The sequence below is a fragment of the Diabrotica virgifera genome, chromosome 4, assembly GCF_917563875.1.
Source record: "Diabrotica virgifera virgifera chromosome 4, PGI_DIABVI_V3a".
Classification (NCBI taxonomy): Eukaryota; Metazoa; Arthropoda; class Insecta; order Coleoptera; family Chrysomelidae; genus Diabrotica; species Diabrotica virgifera.
The window spans coordinates 182,008,790-182,032,317 of NC_065446.1; the positions used below are offsets into that span (position 1 = coordinate 182,008,790).

The 23,528-nt window shown below is 33.4% G+C and overlaps 1 protein-coding gene across 5 annotated transcripts in view; it reads left to right on the top strand.

The window, feature by feature from the left end:
* LOC114343304 (nose resistant to fluoxetine protein 6-like) overlaps positions 1 to 23,528 on the top strand; it is a 175,635-nt gene that overhangs the window by 25,137 nt on the left and 126,970 nt on the right. For all 5 annotated transcript variants that reach the window (XM_050649803.1, XM_050649800.1, XM_028294114.2 and 2 more), the window contains exon 3: positions 18,492 to 18,706. In XM_050649803.1, coding sequence (XP_050505760.1) covers positions 18,492 to 18,706 — 215 coding nt within the window. The remainder of the gene's footprint in view (positions 1 to 18,491; positions 18,707 to 23,528) is intronic.

The following is a 23,528-nucleotide window of genomic DNA, read 5'->3' on the forward strand; positions in this document are numbered from 1 at the left end:
ATGGCCTAATTTTTGAAAAATTGGAGTTTAAAGGAAAATTAATTTTTTGCAACTTGGTATTTTTCACCTGTTACTTCAAAATATCTCCGAAAATACTGAAGATACGAAAAAACATATTAACCACTAAATTGTAGTTTTTTAATGACTAAAATTAGTCTGTGCATAGATTTTCATTGCAGTGAATAGTTAGCCAGATATAGCTGCTTAAAATCTCTATTTACCAGCAAACACCCCCTTATTTGAGCCCTTTAAACCCGCCCCAATTAAAAAGTAAGGGATCTTACGGAATCTAATTTACAGTCTTATACCCCTTTAAAAAACCTACAAAATCATTTTTGAGGGGTCTCATTACTGAGAGGGTAAAAATGCATATTTTTCGAGGTATTCTCAAAAAACCCTCTAAAAAAGTCGATTTTTTCGTCGAAAAACTGTTATTTTCAAACGCGAATAACTCAAAAAATATTAGTTTTACGAAGAAAATGTAAAAACTTTTTTTCTTAGAATCAATTCTTCCATCGAATTACATGGTTAAAATGAAATAAAAAATTCCCACCCCCGAGATGGGGTGGCAACCACCCCCAAGGTTTTAGCGTATGATAGCGGCATGATATAGAAAATTATCCTTGGACTATTCCCTACCCTCTGTGAAAATTTCAAGTAAATCCATGATGAACGAAAAAATTGCGTGCCAAAATGCTTCATTTCCTCAATCGAATATTGGGGCCGACCGACCGGCTCTGTCCCGTCATGCAGCTGACCGGCTATAATAACTTTTATTTATATTTAATTTAGAATGTATGTACTGATTTTCAGCCTTAGTAAATGGAAATAATTACCTTCGTAGGAAAGCAACTTTGATACCCCCTCAGTAACCCCTGTTCTACGTTTCGCTTGACCGACCGCAGTATGTTTCTCTACACACTAACAGTAATCAACTGTGAAAAATCTAGCTTTAGTAAACTCAAAGAGATTTTTCAGCGCTGCCTCTTGGTGTAACAGTATATCGTCCTTTTAGGTCTGGATCCCGCGTATGAAAAAAAGTTGATTAATAGCAAGCTCAAATTTGTTAATAGCTTAAGGATGTCTAGTTGGATAAACTTTTATATATGGGAACAATGGAACAGGGGCAGTTTTAATTGTGGAACCGGTTAAAAATTTGGAACGGTCAGATCACGAAAACGGCACATTTATTTTGTCCGACCGAACAGACTTAAACTCTCCGAACAGAGATTAAACTCTCATGCAAGAATCAGACTGCTATTTATCACCTGTCATAATTCCTGTCATTTGACATATTCTATATGTTCCACTTATTAAAACGCCTATTTGGTGATAAATAGCAGTCTGATTTTTTCACGAGAGTTTAATCTCTGTTCGGAGAGTTTAAGTCTGTTCTGTCGGACCAAATACATGTGCCGTTTTCGTGGTCTGACCGTTCCAAATTTTTAACCTGTTCCACAATTAAAACTTCCCCTGTTCCAGTGTTCCCATATATCAAAGTTTGTCCGACTAGACACCCTTAAGCTATTAACAAATTTTCAGCTTGCTATTAGTCAACTTTTTTTCATACGCGGATCCAGACCTATTTTTGGAAGATAATTACAATAGTCTTAAAAATGGTTTTAACTGCTTCGTTTGAGCGAGTCTACCACTTTCTGAAAAAATTCAGAGTGCAGGTTATACCAGTTTCCGCGCAACCCACCCCTAAACCTGTAAGCTCTAGCGCGGTTAGGTTTTTGTTATTGCAAAAGTATAAAAATTTTAATTTTAGTCAAAAGATTTTACCTTAAAATAAAATAAATTACTTTTGTCGGTCAAAAAGAGAGCGCGATCGTAGAGTCCGACACCCGCAAAATGTCACTCTAGCGCGGTAGTTTTGTTATTACAAAACTCTTAATTTTCAAAAGATAAAGGCAGTTTTTGTTTATATTCGATTCAAAGTTGGACCACCATCTCCATATAGCTATTTCAGCATCCTCATGGCTCCTCAGTGAAGTTATGCAGTCACAACTCTGAAAAGAATATAAACAATCTGCCTATTTAAGGGAAACCATCGCGATACAATGATTCAACCTTTTGAGACGCAATCTAGCGATATCTCTCGTATTACGAGGAAAACAACGAAAAGCCCTAGATACAAAGTTTACTACTTTTTAAACAATTAGGATGCTGAAATAGCTATATGGAGATGGTGGTCCAACTCTGAATCGAATATAAACAAAAACTGCCTTTATCTTTTCCATTTTTACTCTGTTTTGAGTATTTAGAAACTGTCTTTCGGTCTTTTCCTAGACGAAGAGAAGGTAAATGCGTGGCCTATGTGTCCTCTATTTGCTTTCTCCTATTTTCGTCGTCTCTGTGATTATATATTGTAAAATCCGGAGATACGGGATGCAGCCAGAAAGCAGTTTGTTAACGAAAAGTCTTAGATTTAAAATATTGTTTATTATATTTTTATTTCAATTATTCTAATTGTTTAAAAAGTGGTAAACTTTGTATCTAGGGCTTTTCGTTGTTTTCCTCGTAATACTAGAGATGTCGCTAGATTGCGTCTCAAAAGGTGGAATCATTGTATCGCGATGGTTCCCCTTAAATAGGCAGATTGTTTATATTCCTTTCAGAGTTGTGACTCATAGCTTCACTGAGGAGGCATGAGGATGCTGAAATAGCTATATGGAGATAGTGGTCCAACTCTGAATCGAATATAAACAAAAACTGCCTTTATCTTTTCCATTTTTACTCAGTTTTGAGTATTTAGAAACTGTCTTTCGGTCCTTTTCCTAGACGAAGAGAAGGTAAATGCGTGGTCTAAGTGTCCTCTATTTCCTTTCTCCTATTTTCGTCGTCTCTGTGATTATATATTGTAAAATCCGGAGATAAAGGATGCAGCCAGAAAGCAGTTTATTAACGAAAAGTCTTTGATTTAAAATATTGTTTATTACATTTTTATTTCAATTATTCTAATTGTTTAAAAAGTAGTAAACTTTGTATCTAGGGTCTTAATTTTCAATTGAAAGTGCTTATGCTTAATTAATAAAGATTGTTGATCTCTTGCCCGACAAATTTACAGCCTCGTTTCGTTAGTCCGACAACCTAAAATTGTTAATGATGCGGAAACCGGAAACGCGTCCAACCTTCACTCTGAAATTTTTCAGAAAGTGGTAGACTCGCTCAAACGAAGCAGTTAAATTTATTTTTAAGACTTTTATAATCATTTTCAAAAAAGGACGATGTACTGTGGACTATTAAGATAATTTGGCCTTTACGTTAAGTTAGATACGGTTTGTACTGCAGTCATTGAAGCGTAAAATAGGTTTTTACCTCCGAAGTTTTTTACTATGAACCGATTTATATGAGATTTTGAAATTAGGCTTAACTTTTACCCTTAACTTTAAAAGTGATATTGACCTGAACACAGTTCACAGTTACCCTTAACTTTACAGTTACCCTTAACAGTTACCCTTAACAGTTACCCTTAACTTTAAAAGTGATATTGACCTGAACTCCGTTTTTTATTTTTAAGGGGTGAAAACAACCCCTTAATGGAATAATTTACATTGAGCTATTTTATCGCCAGAAAACGTGTTTAATAATAAAGAGTGACATTGTGTTTTCTAACACAATAATCTCATGCTAAACTCATTTTCATCCCCTTAAAAACCGTACAGCCATTTCAAACAACCCCTAAATCGAAAAAATTTACAAAAAATTAATTTAGTATGACATAAAAAGATTTAAATATAGAGAAAATGATATTTTATAGCCAAGCGGGAGATACCCCTAAAATGACCAGGTACTGACCAGGTAAATGAATTAGCCATGTGAATGGCTAATTATATTCATACTTTATATTTTTGAAGGTACTGAAAACGAAAATGAGGTTTATTTTGAATTTTATGTGGGGGAACATTTTCAAAATCGCAATTTTAACCTAAAAATAAAAAAAGAAATCACGTTTTTTGCGTTTACCTCGCTCCAACCCTGTTCCCTTTTAATATTTTTTTCTGAAATTTTTACACTATATATCTTTCACCTTTCTTAAGAGAACAGTACTCACATCAAGCTTTCAGTCTTGTTCTAATAAAAGTTATGAATTTTTTAAAGTGAAAGGTTCAGATTTCTGAATTGCAAAGTTCAATCGCAAAAGTTAAGCGACCAAGTTTGAAATGTAGCTTTTTATTTACGTGTATGTTAAAGTATAGAGTACAAAGAAGTTTTCTGGAAAGTTTTAGATCAAAATGTTTTATAAAAAAAAATCGTGCAACTTTTATTATCGACATTAGAAATCCCCAATATAACGGTTATTTTTCGAGATACTGACCATGGGTGGTGAATGGCTACTTTTGGTCTTAATTATGTTTCTGACGGTGCTGAAAACGAAAATTAAATTTACTTTAAATTTTAAGTGGGGGAATATTGTCAAAATCGCAATTTTACCATGAAAATAAAAAAAGTGAAATCACGTTTTTTGCGTTTAACTCGCTACAACTCTGGTCGATTTTAATATTTTTTTCTAAAGTTTGTATACTATATGTTGCTCACTTTTTTGAAGACCACGGTATCTGTTTTAAGATTTTAATCTTATTCCAGTAAAAGTTATGAATTTTTTAAAGTACAAAGTGCAGATTCGTGAATTGCAAGGTTAAATCGCAAAAGTTGATAGGCAAAATTTAAAATTTATCTCATTAATCACGTTTGAGTTAAAACATAGAGTACAAAGAAGTTTTCTGGAAAGATTTTGTTACTAATGCTTAATAGAAAAAAATGGCGCAACTTTTAATATAGACGTTATACACCCCCAAAATAACACTTATTTTTCGAGATACTGACCATGGGAGGTGAATGGCTAATTTTGGTCTTATTTTATGTTTTCGATGGTGCTGACAATGAAAAAGTGTTTTATTTTGAATTTTATGTGAGGGAACATTTTCCAAATCGCAATTTTAACCTAAAAATGAAAAAAAAGTGAAGTCACGAATTTTTACGTTTAATTCACCTTTGTGAAGAATATGAAAGTAACTGTAGTCTTTCAGTCTTTTATTGTAAAAGTTATGAATTTTTAAAAATAAAAGGTGCAGATTTGTGAATTGCAGAGTTAAATCGCAAAAATTAAGTGACAAAATTTAAAATTTATATATTTCATTTCATTTATGTTAAACCATAGAGTTCAAAGAAGTTTTATGGGGAGTTTTAGGTCTAGATGTGTTATAGAAAAAATATGGTGCAACTTTTAATTTTAAGAAAAACGTGGTTTAACTTTTTTTATTTTTAGGGCAAAATTGTGATTTTGACAAAGTTCTCCCACCTAAAATTCAAAATAAACTTGCTTTTCCTTTTCAGCATCATCAAAAACATAAAGTAAGACCAAAATTAGCCATTCACCACCAATGATCAGTATCTCGAAAAATTAGCTTTATTTTGGGGATTTATAAGGTAGATATTAAACGTTGCACTATTTGTTTTCTATAAAACATTTTGATCCAAAACTTCTCTGTACTCATGTTTTATTTTTGAATTTAATTTAAAATCTATACTTCAAATTTTGTCAGTCAAATTTTGCGATTAAACTTTGCAATTCACAAACCTGCACCTTGTACTTTAAAAGATTCATAACTTTTACTAAAATAAGACTAAAAGCTTAAAGCAGAAACTATTGTCTTCAAAAATGTGAGCGATATATAGTGTACAAACTTTAGAAAAAAAATATTAAAACGGACCAGAGTTGTAGCGAGCTAAACGCAAAAAAACGTGATTTCATTTTTTTTTATTTTTAGGGTACAATTGCAATTTTGACAATATTTCCCCACCTAAAATTTAAAATAAATTTCATTCTCGTTTTTGTCACGGTCAAAAATATAATCTAAGAACAAAATTAACCATTCACCACCCATGGTCAGTATCTCGAAAAATAAGCGTTATATTGGGGATTTCTAATCTCGACATTAAAAGTTGCACTATTTTTTTTCTATAAAACATTTTGATCTAAAACTTACCAGAAAACTTCTTTGTACTCTCTACTTTAACATAAACGTGATTAGGAAGCTAAATTTTAAACTTCGTCCCACAACTTTTACGATTAAAGTTTGCAATGCACAAATCCGCACCTTTTCCTTTTAAAAATTCATAACCTTTATCAGGATAAGAATAAAAGCTTGAAACAGGTACCGTTGTCTTCAGAACGAATGTTAGAGCTATATACTGTAATAATTTCAGAAAAAAATATTAAAATGGAACAGAGTTGTAGCGAGGTAAACTCAAAAAACGTGATTTCATTTTTTTTTTATTTTTAGGTCAAAATTGCGATTTTGACAATGTTCCCCCACATAAAATTCAAAATAAACTTCATTTTCGTTTTCAGAAACCTCGAAAATATAAAGTGTGAATAAAATTAGCCATTCATCCCTCCGTGGTCAGTATCTCGAAAACTAAGCGCTTTTTTTGGGGTGTCCCGCTCGTGTATTACGTTCTCTATCTTAATTATCATATTGTTAACCCCCTTTTAACCCTTAAAAACCTAAATAGAAAAAATTTACAAAAAATTAATTTGGTTTGGCAAGAAGACTTAAATATAGAGTAAATAATATTTTACGTTCTCTGTCTTAATTATTTAATTGTTAATCTCTTTCAACCCTTAAAATCAACCCCTCGATTAAAAATTGTATAAAAAATTTCTTTTGAAAAACTAAAAAGGATTGAGTATGTGTATGATTATACATTTAAAAATGTTTAGTTTACTAAGTAGAAAAAAATACGATTAGTTTTTGGGCCATAACTACTTCAATTTTGAAGCTATAAAAACTTATAAAAAACCGTTTTGAAGGTAACTAAAAGATCTACACAACTTTTTTCATTATAATATGTAGTAAAAAACCTTTTATTTTGAAACGGTGAAGGGTCAAACAGCTCGAGAGAAACTGTGGTTGCGCTACCGCACGCTTTTTAATCAATCATATCTTCGTCAATTTTTGTGTGATAGGAAAAACAAACAAACTAAAATTTTTGTCAAAAAAACCTATTTTTTTATTACTACATATTTTTACGTATCTTTCGTTATTTTTGAGATATTATGAAAAAATGCTGGTTTTTTTGTAAATTCGAAAACTTTTTTTTTAAATCGTGATTTTTTCAAATGAATATGTGTTTCAAAGCAGCGAAACTGTTAGAATCCATCAAACTCTTTATATTAAAGTTGATTCTAGACGGAATATGATTAATTTTAATTTTGGTGGAAAGGGCACTTATGAAACCCATTGATTTAAAAAAAAAAAACCATTAAATGTTTTTTTTTCATTACCGCTCACTCATTTTACGTAAAAAAGACTTTTAACGATGCTAATTTTAAAGCTTATTTTAAGCACTATAAAATTCTTTCTCATTAGCATGCATAATATTTATTTCCTCTAAGAAATCGCTAGATGGCATTGAATACATCGATTAAATTTCACACAAAATAAATAACGGGTTTGATCTTCAATATCTCGCTTAATATTGCACTTAGGACACTCTTTAAAAAACCAATTTGTTCATTTATTAATCTGCTATAATTTTGTTTAGTATAATATTATCGTCAAAATGCATATTTTTGGAGATATTTGCAAAAAACTGTTGAAAATCGTGAGAAAATTCCGAATTTTCATTTACCAATAACTTGAAAAGTGTTGGGTTTTTGACAAAACTTTATACAACATTTTTGCTTAATATTAGGTCTTCTATCGCTATCTGAGGTTATTTAAAAAAAATTCCACCACTGAAAAGGGGAGCTACCACCCCCATGGTGAAATCCGAGTTCGGGTCAATATCACTTTTGAAGTTAAGGGTAGGATAAGCCTAATTCCAAAATTTCATGTAAATCGGTTCATAGTAAAAAATTTCTGAGCTAAAAAGCTTCAATGACTGCATTATTGGTTCAATACAGGGTGCGCCAAACCTCTGGTTTTCTTTGATTATGGCTAAATTATGGGATATACAAAAACATGTTTTTAACAAAATTAATGTATATCGACGCCGTCTATAATTTAAAATTATTTTAGATTATACAGGGTGAGTCAGAACGACGGTAGGAAAGTTGTGTTTTTTTTTAAATGGAACACCCTATATATTAAATCATTTTTGAATATATTTTTTAAAAACATTAAGAATTTATATAAGGTATTGTAGGTCTAAAGTTAAAATTTTTCAATATTTACACTTTTATTGAGAAAAATGGTAATATTCAAAAGGCTGTGAATTAGGCTTTCAAGGTAATAAAATTTTTTATCACATGTCAAAGTTTTTTTAGTATACTGTTATTTTTAAATAAATTAACATATTTGACATATTATATCCATAATGTATACAGTGTGATCACTATTTGCAAATATAAAATTTTCTCATTTTTTTTAATGGGACACCCTGTATATTAGTATTGCCTTTTGTAGTAAATATTACAACCTTTCTTTTGGTATAAGGATGTATTTACCTATCATGTTTCGTTTTGTAGATATTTAAAGAAAACTATAGACTTTACCTTTTTGCGGATATTTATTAAAAAATTTTTTTGAAAAAAAAAAATTTAAATCTTGGTTTAGGAACATATATTAAAATATTAAATATAAAAATAAAAATGTAATTAAAGATTAAAATAAATCGTATACTAGTACAATTCAATTGAATTTAATATCTTAAAATTATTTTACAAAAAATATTTTACCATACTAATGAATGCATAAATTAGTTACTAAATTAAATAAACAACCAAATTTGATATCTAACCTAGTAATTTTTCTACCACAGCAACTTTCTTGTACCATATTAATTGTTAGTTATATTGTATTTACGAGTAAGATCAGTTAAACTTTTAATTTACCTTTTAAATTTACTTACATCTTGAGAACATAATTATAAAGTATGCTTTGAAACAAATGAATGTTAAATGGTGTCACAAAAGCTGGTAATAATTTTGTAGTTGAAATTTTTGTAAATTTTTTATATTTTAAATTTTAATTTTTCAACCGAACAATTGGTGAATATGACATTGGTTTTGGGCGAAACCATTAGAAATTATTACCAGCTTTTGTGACACGACTACATAGATACTATTTACTTCATAATATAATACTTCTATAACGTTCATTTGTTTCAAAGCATACTTTATACGTTCTCAAGGTGTAGGTAAATTAAAAAGTTATTAACTGATCTTACTCGTAAATACAATTTAACTATCGAAATTGGATACAATAAATTTACTAGGGTAGAAAAATTTCTAGGGTAGATTTTAAAATTGGTTGTTTAATTTAATAATTAATTTATCCATATTAATTACTTATTAATATGGTAAAATATTGTTTGTAACATAATTTTAAAGTTATTAAATTCAATTAAGTTGCAATTGCATACGTTTTATTTTAAACTGTACTTACGTTTTTATTTTCATCTTTGATATTTTAGTGTATGTTTCTAAAATCAGATTTTAATTTTTTTTTGCAAAAAAATTTAATTAAAATTATCGCAGATATAAAATATCCGCGAAACGTAAAATCTATAGTCCTTTTTTAAATATTTACAAAACCAAACATGCTATGTACAAAAAACCTTGTACCAAAAGAAAGGTTGTAATATTTACTACAAAATGCAATACTAATATACAGGGTGTTCCATTAAAAAAAATAAGAAAATTTTGTATTTGCAAATAGTGATCATACTGTATATTTTATGGCTATAAGTAAAAGATATTAAATTATTTAAAAATGATACTATATTATAAAAACTTTGACCTACCACTTAAATTTTTATTACTTTGGAAACATAATCCACAGCCCTACAAATATTACCATTTTTCTCAATAAAAATGTAAGTATTTCGAAATATATTAACTTTAGGCTTATAAGACCTTATACAAATTTTTCATATTTTAAAAAAGTATATTCAAAAATCATTTAATATATGGGGTGTTCTATTTAAAAAAATAAAACTTTGGTTCATACCGTCGTTCTGACTCACCCTGTATAATTAAAAATAATTTTAAATTATAGACGGTTTTGATATACATTAGTTTTGCTAAAAACATTTTTTTGTAGATCCCATAGTTTAGTCGTAATCAAAGAAAACCAGAGGTTTGGAGCACCCTGTATGTTTGGGAGCTTAATTACCCTTCCCATCGATCTAAGAGGTTTATTGTGGTTTATTCCCATGTTAGAGTTGACATTTCAAGCCAGTTAGTTTACAAAGTATATTATGATCTTTGGTGATACTTCTACCAAATTATAGGGCTGTATTCGATAATACTTAAATGTATTGAGCCTAATACTATCCAATACTGTTGCACAAAACATGTTCCACCTTCTAATCTTCGGCCTGTTAAAATCTGCAATTCGTACTTTAGGTATGTAGGTATCTGCAATTTCGTGAATATGAGGTAGATACCTACTATAATTCGCAAATAATTCCTATTCATATCTAGTAGATCTTTGGATACCTTTTTTGAAGGTTTTTGGTTAAAAGCTCTCAAATTTTTAAGACCCATTTGTTCGTAAAAGTTTCATCTGTCTCATCCAGTTCGATATAGTCATTTCGACTATGCTTCTTTTGCTCCTTCTCGTATGGCAAGTAGGTCCAATTTTTCGTTCCCTTTAATACTAATACGTCCAGGTACTTAGAGGAAATTTACGTTGCTACTTTTTCTTATCCGATTCAGATTATAAAGATAGTTCCAACCTAACTTGGGAATCAATTCGACTCGATTATTAATGCTGATGAAGAAAATGCCCTTGAAAAAAATGGAAAGGATAGGAAACAAATACCTCACAACAACATCCAAAACAACCAACAAACTGAAATCTATCCGGTCCAAAACTAAACACAACAACACGCAAGTAAGATCAAAGAACTGCACCTGTAAAATACCCTGTGATTGCAATAAAGTTGAGAGACCGGAAAATGTGAGAAACGATAAGACCACTAAATGTTAGAATAAATGTGCACGAAACATACATCAATAACAGAGACGTCGACAAATCTCAGGTGTTCAAACATGCCTGGCATAACGAGCACAGAGTACAATGGAAGATGCACCAATAATCACGAGAGAAACTGACATAAAAAAGGGAAAAGCCAAAGATCCATACATGGAAAAAAATATTGCTACGAAACGAATATTATTGCCTCGGACGGCGAATAAAGCAAAATATTATTATAAACAATCATAACTTTGAAGTGGTTTTATTATTTATTTTGCTCAACAGGCCATGTAGGCCCTGGGGGTGAAAAACACAATTACATTTTTTTACTATACATATCTACAATATAATACAATATTAATTTGTCCATTAAAAATATATCATATAAATATATACATATATATAGCTCTCATTTTACAATTCATCGCACATTGTTCTGTTACAATTTCTCTTGCGCTCTTCTTACCACTCCTCTCCATTCTCTTCTGTCTAATACCTTTTTTTTCCAGTTATCTATTTTTAATTCTCGTAAATCTGCTTGGACGCTGTCAAACCATCTTTTACGGGGTCTTCCTTTCCTTTTTTCCCTACTGGTTTCCTGTTCAATATCATCCTGGTCATTGTATGGTTTTCCAATCTTTGCACATGTCCCAGCCATCTTATTCTATGCGCCTTTATTATTGCGGTGATTTTTTGTTCCGCATACAGCTCTTCCAACTCTTTATTTGTCCTTCTTCTCCATCCCATTTGTGCATTTATGCCTCCGTAAATTGATCGGAGAATTTTCCTCTCCCATCTTTCTAATCTTTCTTCGTCTGCCTTTCTTAAAACCCATAATTCAGCTCCATATAAAACCGTAGCTCTAATCACTGTCTTGTAAATTCTTTCTTTTGTTTTTCTTGAAACAAACTCTGACTTCATTAAGGATCTCAGCATTCCGTATTTCTGGTTGCCTTTTGTAATTCTGGATTCTATTTCTTTATCCTCATGTAAACTTTCCATTACTTTCACACCAAGGTAAGTAAACTCTTCCACTCTGTCAAAACTGTATATGCAATCTTTCTCCACTTGTATTTTTATAAACTATTCATTGTCTTGCTGCGTATCACCCATTATCATGTATTTAGTTTTCTTTTCATTTATCTTTAGGCCAAACCTATTTGCTTCTTTTTCTGTCTTTTTCACAATTCTTCTCAATTCTTTCTTTGATTTTGCTAATATTGTTAGATCAAGTGGTTAAAGAATTTAAATATCTAGGAGCAACAATCACAAATGACAACAAATTAGAGCGAGAAGTTGAAACGCGAATAATGGCAGGAAACAGAACTTTCTTTGCAATGAAACATCTATTGAAGTTAAAACTTCTTTCACAAGGTGCAAAAATCCAGATATATAAGACCATAATACGACCAGCAGTCGCGTATGGAAGCGAAACATGGACGCTAACAAAAAGAGAAGTAAATAAATTGCTGGTGTGGGAACGTAAAATCCTTCGAGTGATATATGGCCCTTGAAGAGACAGCGTGACAAACGAATGGAGGCGCAGATACAATAACGAGCTAGAGTCTCTATTCGGAAAAGAAAACCTAGTCAGATATATAAAGGCTAATAGACTCAGATGGACAGGGCATGTGATACGCAGGAACGACAATCACCTTATAAACAATGTGTTCTGGGAAAGGCCAGATGGAAGAAGGTCTGTAGGGCGGCCTAGAAAAAGGTGGAAAGATAAAGTCAAATACGATCTAGGAAAAATGGGAGTGTGACCATGGGAATTAGTGGCATAGGACCGACAAACATGGAAGACAATAGTAAACGCAGCAAAGACTCACGAAGAGTTGCAGCGCCATTGATGATGCAAGAACCTACTCTCATCCTACTTAACGAAGAAAAATGTGTAGCAAACCAATCAACAGAACTTAGCAGGCTTTGGTTACCAATACTAAAAGGAGTCAATAACAAGAATATACCAACAATAGCGGAAGGATAGTTGGGAATATATTATCATCTAAAAGTTATACAGAATACATATGCAACACACAATACAGAAACATATAATTTACATTAGAACACATTACAAAAATATATAATACAAAGAAAAAAGAAACAAAACAGTCAGAATTTGATATTCCGAACGTAAGAACACCACATTTAGATGTTTTTCAACAATATACAATATGGTATTGCCTACAAGACCGTAAGTCAACTGTAAATTTAAAAAAATAACCAACCAGCAACAACTTATTGGTTATACAGGGTGTCCCGAAAAGATTGGTCACAAATTATACCACAGATTCTGGGGTCAAAAATAGTTCGGTTGAACCTAACTTACCTTAGTACAAATGTGCTCATAAAAAAAGTTACAGCCCTCTGAAATTACAAAATGAAAATCGATTTTTTTCAATATATCGAAAACTATTAAAAATTTTTTATTGAAAATGAATATGTACCATTATTATGGCAGGAACATCATAAAACAAAATTATAGTAAAATTTGTCCACCACATAAAAATTTTATGGGGGTTTTGTTCCCTTAAACCCCTCCAAATTTTTTGTGTACGTTCAAATTAATTCATTATTATGGTACCGTTAGTTAAACACAACATTCTAAAACCTTTTTTGCCTCTTAGTATTTTTCCGATAAGCCAGTTTTTATCGAGATGCGGCTTCTTTTTTAATATATTTACATAAAAATTTTATGAAGATTTTGTTCCTTTAAACCCCCCAAATATTTGTGTACGTTCCAATTAAACTATTATTGTGGTACCATTAGTTAAAAACAGTTTTTAAAAAATGTTTACCTCTTAGTCTTTTTTTGATAAATCACCTTTTATCGAGATGCGGCTACTTTTTCAAAATATACCTAAAAATGTAATTATAAATAAATTTTCAGATTATTAACAGGTCTAAAATCGTACTTAACCATATACAGATATGTGGTGGATTCGACAAATATTCAAAATATCTCGATAAACACTGGCTTATCGAAAAAGTACTAGGAGATAAAAAGTTTTAAAAACATTGTGTTTAACTAATGGTGCCACAATAATAATTTAATTGGAACGTACACAGAAGTTTGGGAGGTTGAAGTTAACAAAACCCCCATAAAATTTTTATGGGATGCACAAATTTCACTTTAATTTTTTTTTTTAATTTTACTGCCAAAAGAATGCCACATGTTCATTTTCAATAAAAAATCTCTAAGAGTTTTCGATATATGAAAAAAAATCGATTTTTATTTTGTGAGGTCAAAGGGCATTTAACTTTTTTTTGTGTGCACTTTTGTATATAGGTAAGTGAGGCTCAATCAATCTATTTTTGACCCCAGAACCTGTGGTATAATTTATGACCAATCTTTTCGGGACACCCTGTATATTTTCGCAAAATGTTTAAAATAATATATGTTTGTAAACGATTTCCGGAGTGTAAATCGAAACGTGGATCTTAAGTTAGTCATAAATGTAATTTTCATTACAATCCTCTTCTTCTTTTGCCACTCCTATCGGATATTGGAAATCATCAAGACTATCGTGATCTTGTTTACATCTGACCTAAAGAGTTCATTAGTGGAGCAGCCAAACCACTCTCTCAAGTTCCGCAACCATGACATTCTTCTACGGCCTGGATTCCGTTTTCCTTCTATTTTCCTTTCATCATATTTTGAAATAATGCGTATTTATGTCCTCTCATCAGATGACCCAAATATTCGAGGTTTCTTCGTTTTATCGTTAACAATATTTCTGGGCCTTTTCCTATCTTTCGTATTACTTCAAAGTTTGTGACTCTTTCAACCCAACTTATCTTCAGCATTCCACGGTAGCACCACATCTCGAAAGTGTCAATATTTTTTATGTTGTTCGGTTTGAGAGCGCAAACGTCTACACCAGGGGTAACTTACTTTTTGTAGTAGTTTTGCTTAATTTATCCGGCCCGTTTAGAAATCCCGCAAGCAATTTTTTTAAGAGCGTACGCGCAAAATTTCGAGCAAATGCTTTTAAAATGCATTCATTCGTTTTTGAATCCTGAGAGTATTTTTGAAAACTTTAAACGCAGAATGAAATATTACATTATTACAGAGGGCCGAAAAGTCTCTGAAAACTTCTATAATGTTTATTTTAATAAGTCACAGGGGTGAAAAAAAGAGAAACTTAAGTGTGATTTAAAAGAAACTTTTTGTTTATTCTAAGGGACTTTCGGCCCTTGGTAATAATATAATCTTTCATTCTGCGTTTAAATTTTTCAAAAATATTTTATTACTTTTCTCAGGATTAAAAAAAAATGAATGCATTTAAAAAGCATTGGTCCGAAATTTTGCGCTTACGCTGTTTATCTCTTTTAGGCGATTTTGTTCAAATCAACAGTATTGGTGTTCGTAGTTTTCATATAAATAATGAATCTCTATCTTCTGCTCTTCTTAAAATTTTCTGTGTGTTTAACCCGGTCCAGACGCGAATATTTTTCGGCCACGTCGTTTGTCGTCTACCAGGACCCCTTTTCCTTCGAGTTTACCCTTCATAATAAGCTGCTGCAACAACTTACAACAACGTACTGATCACATCTAAGTATGTGCCCTTTCTCCTTGCTCTCTTTCTCCTTTTAATGAAGATCAAAAGTTCTCTAGTCCTTCCCCATTCTGTATAACACCATTTCGTTCGTAATATGATCGGTCCATGGCATTTTCAAAGTTCTCCTAAAAAGCTTCCAGATTTTTCATTAAGTCAGCATGAACAATCCAATATTTTGCTGAAAATGGGAAAGGAATGCGAAGTCATAAAAACCATACAAACGAGAACACTGGAATATCTAGGCCACATATTGAGAGGGGAAAAGTACTCCCCACTAAGGCTCAATTATCTCGATAAGGAGAAATGTGGGACGTAGAAGGATTTCCTGGTTGCAAAATTTGAGGGAGTGGCACGGACGCAGTTCAATACAATTGTTCAGAGCTGCAGCCAACAAAGTTAGGATTGCTGTGATGGTAGCCAACCTCCGATAGAAGACGGTACTGCAAGAAGAAGAAGAACAATCCAATAAAGAAGAATAGAGTGGATATAACATTTTTATTATTATCCCGGTTTTTCACGGCGTTCCCCGCCTTCCGGTTCCCAGTTTCCAGCTTCGTCGGTTGTTGCATTCGCCAGGGTGAAGGTTCCTTTCCGACATTGCCTTCTGAATGCCCCCTAGTCAAAGTCAGGATTATTTTGGCCTTCCTCTCTTCCTTGTTTTCCTTGGCGTCCATTTTAAAATTTGTTTTGGCAGCCTGTCATCGTCCATCTTTTCTACATGACCATACAAGATCAGTTGTCTCCTTTAAATTTCGTCTATGATGGTTGACTTGACATAAAATTTTACCATCTGATATCAGATTTGCAGATTTTGTTTATTCAGAAATTTCTTTTTATCTTCAAAAAAGCTGCTCTTGATTACTCTATTCTTGGTCGAATTTCTGAATTTCATTTTTTATCTGGAACCTGGTTATGGCTTAATACAATGGACCATATTAAAAAGTTTTTCGCATGTACACCTAAGTAAGACAATTTATTATTACTATTATTTATTAACAGTCAAATGTACTTGTCCAAATGTTTTAAAATGATACTTATAGTATTTGTCAAAAAATTTCTTGGGCAGAAAAAAACTACCAAAAACATTAGCTTGTGCGTAGCGTACATAATGGGTATAGTCACAGATACAGAATAGGAAACAATTGTTTCCTATCCTGTGGTATAGTTCTCCGGCCCGGGAGACATTTTGAAAATTTCATTTTGGCCCGCGCTTAAAAGTATTTGCCCACCCCTGCTCTACACCGTATAATAGCGTATTAAATACGTAGCATTCTTAATCCTAACGGGGTGCTTGTATTTCGGTTGCAGAAGAATTTTCTCATATTTATGAAGGTGGTACTGGTAATTTCGATACGTCTTTTTATTTTATTGTTTTGGTCTCCAGTTTCGTTTATTAAAGTTCCCAAGTATTTGTAACTCGATAATTTTTCAATATAAATGCCATTTATACTAATATGTGCTGGTTGTGTCATGTTTTTACTGAAGACCATATACTTGGTTTTTTTGATATTGATATTTATGCCATAACTGTTGCAAGCAATATTTATGTTTGTAAATAATCTTTGTAGTTCTTCCACTGTTATCGTAACTAGCACAGTGTCGTCCGCGTATCGAATATTATTTACAACCTCTCCTTTGATTACGATTCCTTTGTTTGCTAGCAAAACGGCTTCCTGGCAGATGCTTTCACTATATACATTAAATAGAAGTGGTGACAGAATGCATCCCTGTCGTAGTCCTCTACGTATTTCTATTGCTTGTGATGTCTCATTTTCTATTTTGATGTTAGCTTTCTGATTCCAATATAGACTGAGAATTATTTGCAGATCTTTATTATCTATGTCCTTCCTTTCAATATTGTCTCTTAGCTTATCATGGCGCACTCTGTCAAATGCCTTTTCAAAATCGATAAAACATGCATATGCTTCTTGATTAACGCCTAGGCATCTTTGCGTAAGAACATTCAAACCGAAGAGAGCTTCTCGAGTACCTAGTCCTTTTTTGAACTCCAACTGTGTATTACTAATATCTGACTCCAAGTATTGATAAAATCGGTTGTGGATGAATTTTAGAAATGTCTTTAGTAGATGGCTCACTAAAGATATTGTTTGATGTTCTGAAAATTCTTTAGCATTGAACTTTTTTGGCAGTGTATCGAATGTTGAAAACATCCACCCTTGAGGTATAATACCTGTATTGTATATTGTGTTATATAAGTGCAATAATATACTTATTGATCCATCATTCAAAAGCTTTAGCAATTCAGTAGGAACTTCATCAGGTCCATTTACCTTTCCAGTTTTGGAATTTCTAAGTGCCATTTCTACTTCACTGAGATTTAACTGATTACACTGATTTCTAACTGAACAATATTATTTTTGTTGTCCTCAAATAATTCTCTGTATTGACTCCATCTATTAATTTTCTCTGTTAAATCTATAATAATCTTTCTGTCTTTGTTCCTAAGCAAACTTATTTGATGCCTTCTTCGGGTTCCTGTAATTTCTTTTACTTTTTTATGTATATTGAATGTGTCATACTTTCTTGCATAGTTTTTTATTTCTACGCAGTGTTCTTTAATCTATGATTCTTTGGCCTTCTTAATTCTTTGCTTTATGTTCTTTATGGTCTTTCATCCATTAGTTCTAGTATGTCTGGCGTCATCCACACCTTATGCTTCTTTGCAGATTTTGTTAGGTGTTTCTTTCCCGTAGTTCTTATTATAGCGTTTGTATACTTAGGTTTTTATCTGTGTTGTCTCTTCTGCCGATTTGGCTTTCTGCTACACTGAGGCTGGTGTTTATTTCTCCTCACACTGTTTGTCGTAGGTGTTCAGATTTAAGTTGTCTTAAGTCTAACGCTGGGATGATGGTTTTTCTTATTTTCTTTGGTCTAGATTCTATCGCAAATACTACTGGATTATGATTCCTAAAATTATTAATATATATGAATTCATTTTCTAAGTGTATATATCCATAAAATGTTTTTTTAGAACTTCAGTTTAGATAAAACTAAATTTGACCGAGAATTTATATACAGAACTCAATGTATACCTAAAGAATTTATACAAGATGACTCTGAACTCTATTACTATGCGTCTAATCTAGTTAATCAAGAAATGGAGTTCTTTCAATTAAGTGCCAAAGTTGAAGATGTGACCTGTAACAAAATAGGATTGGAAATAAATACCTTTGATATCATTTGCTTGTAAGTATTTATTTGTATCTAATTATTAATGTCGTATTAAGTACTAAGTATTAATATCATAAAACGATATCTATTGTACTATTCAATTGTGTGCGTAAACAATAGGAACACGAGATTATTGAAAATATCAATAAATAAAATAAATGTACAAAAAAAGCCCGGATAAAAGTGGAGGGTTAATAGGCGAGGTTAGCAACCTACCTATCGTAAAATGAAGCAATGCTCAAAGAACCAACGGGATGCCTCGGAACAGGACGGATACACAGATGACGAAAACAGCGAGAATCAGGACAAAGAATAGGAAAAATATACTCAGAATTGCGACATGGAGTATAAAATCATTGAGACCAAGAGTTAGAAAAGGAACTGAGAGAAAATAAGATAGAGATATGCGCGATCCAGGAAACAAAAAAAGAAAGGGAAAGGACAGATGCGGCTTGGGGAATACTTCTTGATTTATAGTGGTGTACCAAAAAATACGAGAGCCAAAGAAGGCGTGGCCTTGATGATACACAAAAATGGGCAGATAACATATATGAATGTTAATACATATCAGAAAGAATCGTAGTTACTAAGATCAAATTAGAGAAGCAAATAATAAATATTATAGGAGTTTATAGCCCAGAAAACTGCCTGAAGCCGACAGCCTGAAGCCTGAAGTCGACAGAGTCCACTTTTATAACGAGCTTCAACAAACAGTCGACGAAATACCAGCCAATGAGATAATATACATTTTAGGAGACATGAACGCAAGAGTCGGTAACATAATTATACCAGGAATAAAGCAACGATTCAATGAAGACAACAAAAATGAAAATGGAGAACTACACTCACCGGCACAAAAAACCGCCACCCCAAAAATGGGTCATTTTTAATGTCTTGTATTTCCTAAACCTGACGTCTGATTTAAGTAATTCTATTAATATGTATAGCCTTATTACTTACCAATATCGCTGTAATAATATTGCTGCTAGACAGGTATATTGTCATTGTATACAGGGTGTACGAATCAAACTGTGTTTTTTTCTCAAATTTTGGAACACCCTGTGGAATGTTCTAGCTTTTATAAAATACTGAAATTAAAACCCAACTATAGCTTTAGGTTTTCTTAACATTCCGATTTTTGATTCATTCGCTTATGTTGGATAATAAAAAAGTTAGGCACTTTAACAACTGCCCCTGTTTTTCGTCAATATAGGGTGTTTTTAAATAAGTACGGCAAACTTTAAGAAGTAATTCTGCATGATAAAATAATGACAGTTTACCTTATAAACGTATGCCCGCAAATGCTTTGTTTCTGAGATAGGGGGTGTTGAAATTTTTCTTACAAACGCACGATTTATTTATTGCTCTAAAACGGTTTGTAATATTATTATTATTATCAGATTTAGCCATACGGCTCACACTCCCTCTAAGGGGAAAATTGACTCATCCCAGATACCTACGGTATCAAAAGGATTGAGCTCTGGTGGGACTCTTTCCGTGTTTTCGAGCCCTAGGTGACTTGGTATGCAGGTGTATCTCCCAGAAATTTTCGTACACATCTGGCCGTTGCGAGTAGTACTGCTTTCTGCATGGTCTTATAAAGATGTTCATTAAGACCCAGCTTTTTTATGCTTTCGAGGAGGGTCTTCGGAATGACTCCAGTAGTAGACATAATAATCGGTATCGTCTGGGTACTTTGCATTCTCCATTGTCTCCGTATTTGAATTTCCAGATCTCTGTACTTGGCGATTTTTTCAGTAAATTTAGTACGTAGATTATTGTTGTTAGGAATCGCCACATCAATGAGGGTTGTTTGTCTCGTTAATTTATTGACTAATACGAGATCTGGTCTATTATGCGCCACTGTTTGGTCTGTGAGCACAGTGCGGTCCCAGTATAGCTTGTAGTTGCCATCCTCAAGCATACTCTCAGGGACGTATTGATAATATGGGAGATGGTCGGTTTGGAGAAGTCCCAGCTTGATAGCTATCTCCTGATGAAGGATTTTTCCCACTGCGTCATGCCGTTCCTTGTACTCAGTTGCAGCAAATGCCTGGCAGCCCCCTGTAAGATGTTGGATGGTTTCTTGGGCTTGACATCCATATCGGCATCTGTCGTTTTGAACATGGGGGTCTTTGATGATATATTTCAGGTAATTTCTGGTTGGTATAACCTGATCCTGAATGGCCAGTAATGAACCCTCCGTTTCAGGGAACATCTTTCCTGATGTCAACCAGTAGTTCGACGCTATATTGTCGACATAATCTTGGCTGACCTCATTGGGATGTCGCCCGTGCAGAGGTTTACCCATCCAGGCGCGCACTTTTTCGTCCTTAGTAAGGTGGTTTATGCGCAGTTCTGCTTCCCCCAGTTTTATCGGTGTTGTGTCATCTACTGCGCAGATAGCGCGATGTAGAGTAGATGTTTCAGCCTGCATCTGAAAATAAGTTCTTAAATTAGCAATTTGTTTATCTAATTGCTCACCTATATCCATAAGTCCTCTTCCTCCTAGATTCCGTGGTAATGTTGTTCTTTCTACTGCACTTTTAGGATGGTGTTTTTGTGCCTTTGTGAGGTGTGTTCGTACTTTTCGCTGAAGAGCTTCTATATCTGTTTTTGTCCACTTAATAATACCAAATGAGTAGCTAAGCGCGGAACATGCGTAGGTGTTTAGTGCCTTAAACAAATTTCTACTGTTAAGGTGTGAGCGAAGCAGCTGTTTTACCCTTCGTGTAAACTCAGTAGTTATCTCTGTTTTCATTTGTTTATGGTCAATTTTCCGCGCTTGCTTTACTCCAAGATATTTATACATATCGTTTTCACCCATGGCCTCGATGTTCTGGCCATTTTGCATATCGAATCCTCCGGGCTGTACTTTTCCTCGGACTATATTTAAAATACGGCACTTATCTAGTCCAAAGTGCATACTAATATCATTAGAGAAAGTTTCTACAGTTTTTAGCATCTCGTCGAGTTGGTTTCGAGTGGAAGCCATTAATTTCAAATCATCCATGTACAATAAATGATTAAGCTTCGCCACCACATTGTTGTTATTTTTGATGCTAAAACCTGCATCTGAGGAGTTCAATAGCTGAGATAGTGGGTTCATAGCTAGACAGAACCACAGAGGACTCAACGAATCTCCTTGAAACAGGCCCCGGCTGATTACGATATTTTCAGTTTCGATGTTAACTTCACCAGGTATTTGAAGGTGAATTCTAGTTTTCCACTCTGTCATTATATGCTCTAAAAAGGTCACTATATTATCATCGACTCTATATATTCTCAATATATCTATAAGCCATTCATGCGGCACTGAATCAAAGGCCTTCTTGTAATCAATGAAGGCAGTAAAAAGATTCCTCTTTTTGGAATATGCCTGGTTAGAAATGACTGAGTCGATGATGAGTTGTTCTTTGCATCCCATGGAACCCTTAGCGCATCCTTTCTGTTGAGGCTCTATGATATTGTTCAGAGCACAGTGTTGATAGATACGCCGGGCTACACAGGATGTGACCAATTTATACAAAGTTGGAAGACAAGTAATTGGGCGGTATTTGGCTGGATCTTGGGTGTTATTTTGATCCTTCGGTATTAGATAAGTGGTACCCTGAGTTAGGAATGCTGGTATATCCTGCGGATTAGAAATAACATGATTAATTAATGTTGATAAGCATTCATGAACACTCCAAAACTTCTTGAGCCAAAAGTTTTGAACTCCATCTGGTCCAGGAGATTTCCAGTTATGAAGCTCTTTGATGATATTTGAGACTTCTTCAGTAGTGAAGGGTTCGTAAAGGGTAGTAATGTAGTGTTGGCAGTTCTGTGTCGTATCTTCTATCCATCCAGCATTGTTGTTAAGAACAGCTGGTGTGGAAAGTTGATTTCCCCAAAACTCATGAATTTCTTCTTGGCTTGGGTAAGTCTTATCGACACGTTCTACAGTGGAATTGAGTTTTCGATAGAACGCCTTCTCAGAACTCTCAAAAAGAGCATTGTCGCTTTTGCGGTTGTTACTAACTTTGTACCTCCTTAGTCGCCCTGAATAAACGGAGAGTTTTTGTTTTAATGTATCCAGACACTGATGGGCTGTGTTGTTTTCTGGATCATATCTTGAGTGTCTTGCGGTACTCAGCATTATTTCTTCAGCTCTCCTGATGACTCTTGTACTTCTTACACCTCGTATGTATTCTGTGACTTGACCAATATCCCTACGCAGCAATTCAATCTTTCCGAGCAGTCTTTTTTCCCAAGGTGCAATTCTGTTACCAGTTCTTTCGTTATTAGTACCTCGTCGTGTTCTCATCTTAACGCCCATTACATTAGCAATTGCTGTTGCTGCACAGTAGATTAGCATGTGCAAATATTCTAATGTGTGGGCTTCTGCGACATAATTGGGTAGGACTTCAGTGTTCACAATTTGTAACAGCGCACCTAGTTTCTTACAAGAGTTTATTCGTGGTAGCGGTGGTCTGCTAAGTGGGTTTGTTCCATTAAACTCCTGTACCGCACGTGCCATTTCGCTTACTAGGTTATCACGTAACTCGTTATTTTCCTGCTCAGTATTGTCAGGTTGAGTTTCTTGTATGGCAAGCTCAGAAATCTGCTCATGAACTTCAACAGGGATTTGATCTTCAATTACAACATCGTTCTGAATCTCCCGTTCGACTTCGCTTCTGATGGTATTGCGTCTAGTCTCTGGGATAAGGTTGTTTCTTATAATTACCCGGTATTGGTCCGATACTCGTTGCTCCGATACTTGAATATCTGGGTATGTCCTGCAAAATTCGGCATACAGCTGTTGACGGTAGCCGATTGTTTCTTGACCGAGGTTTGT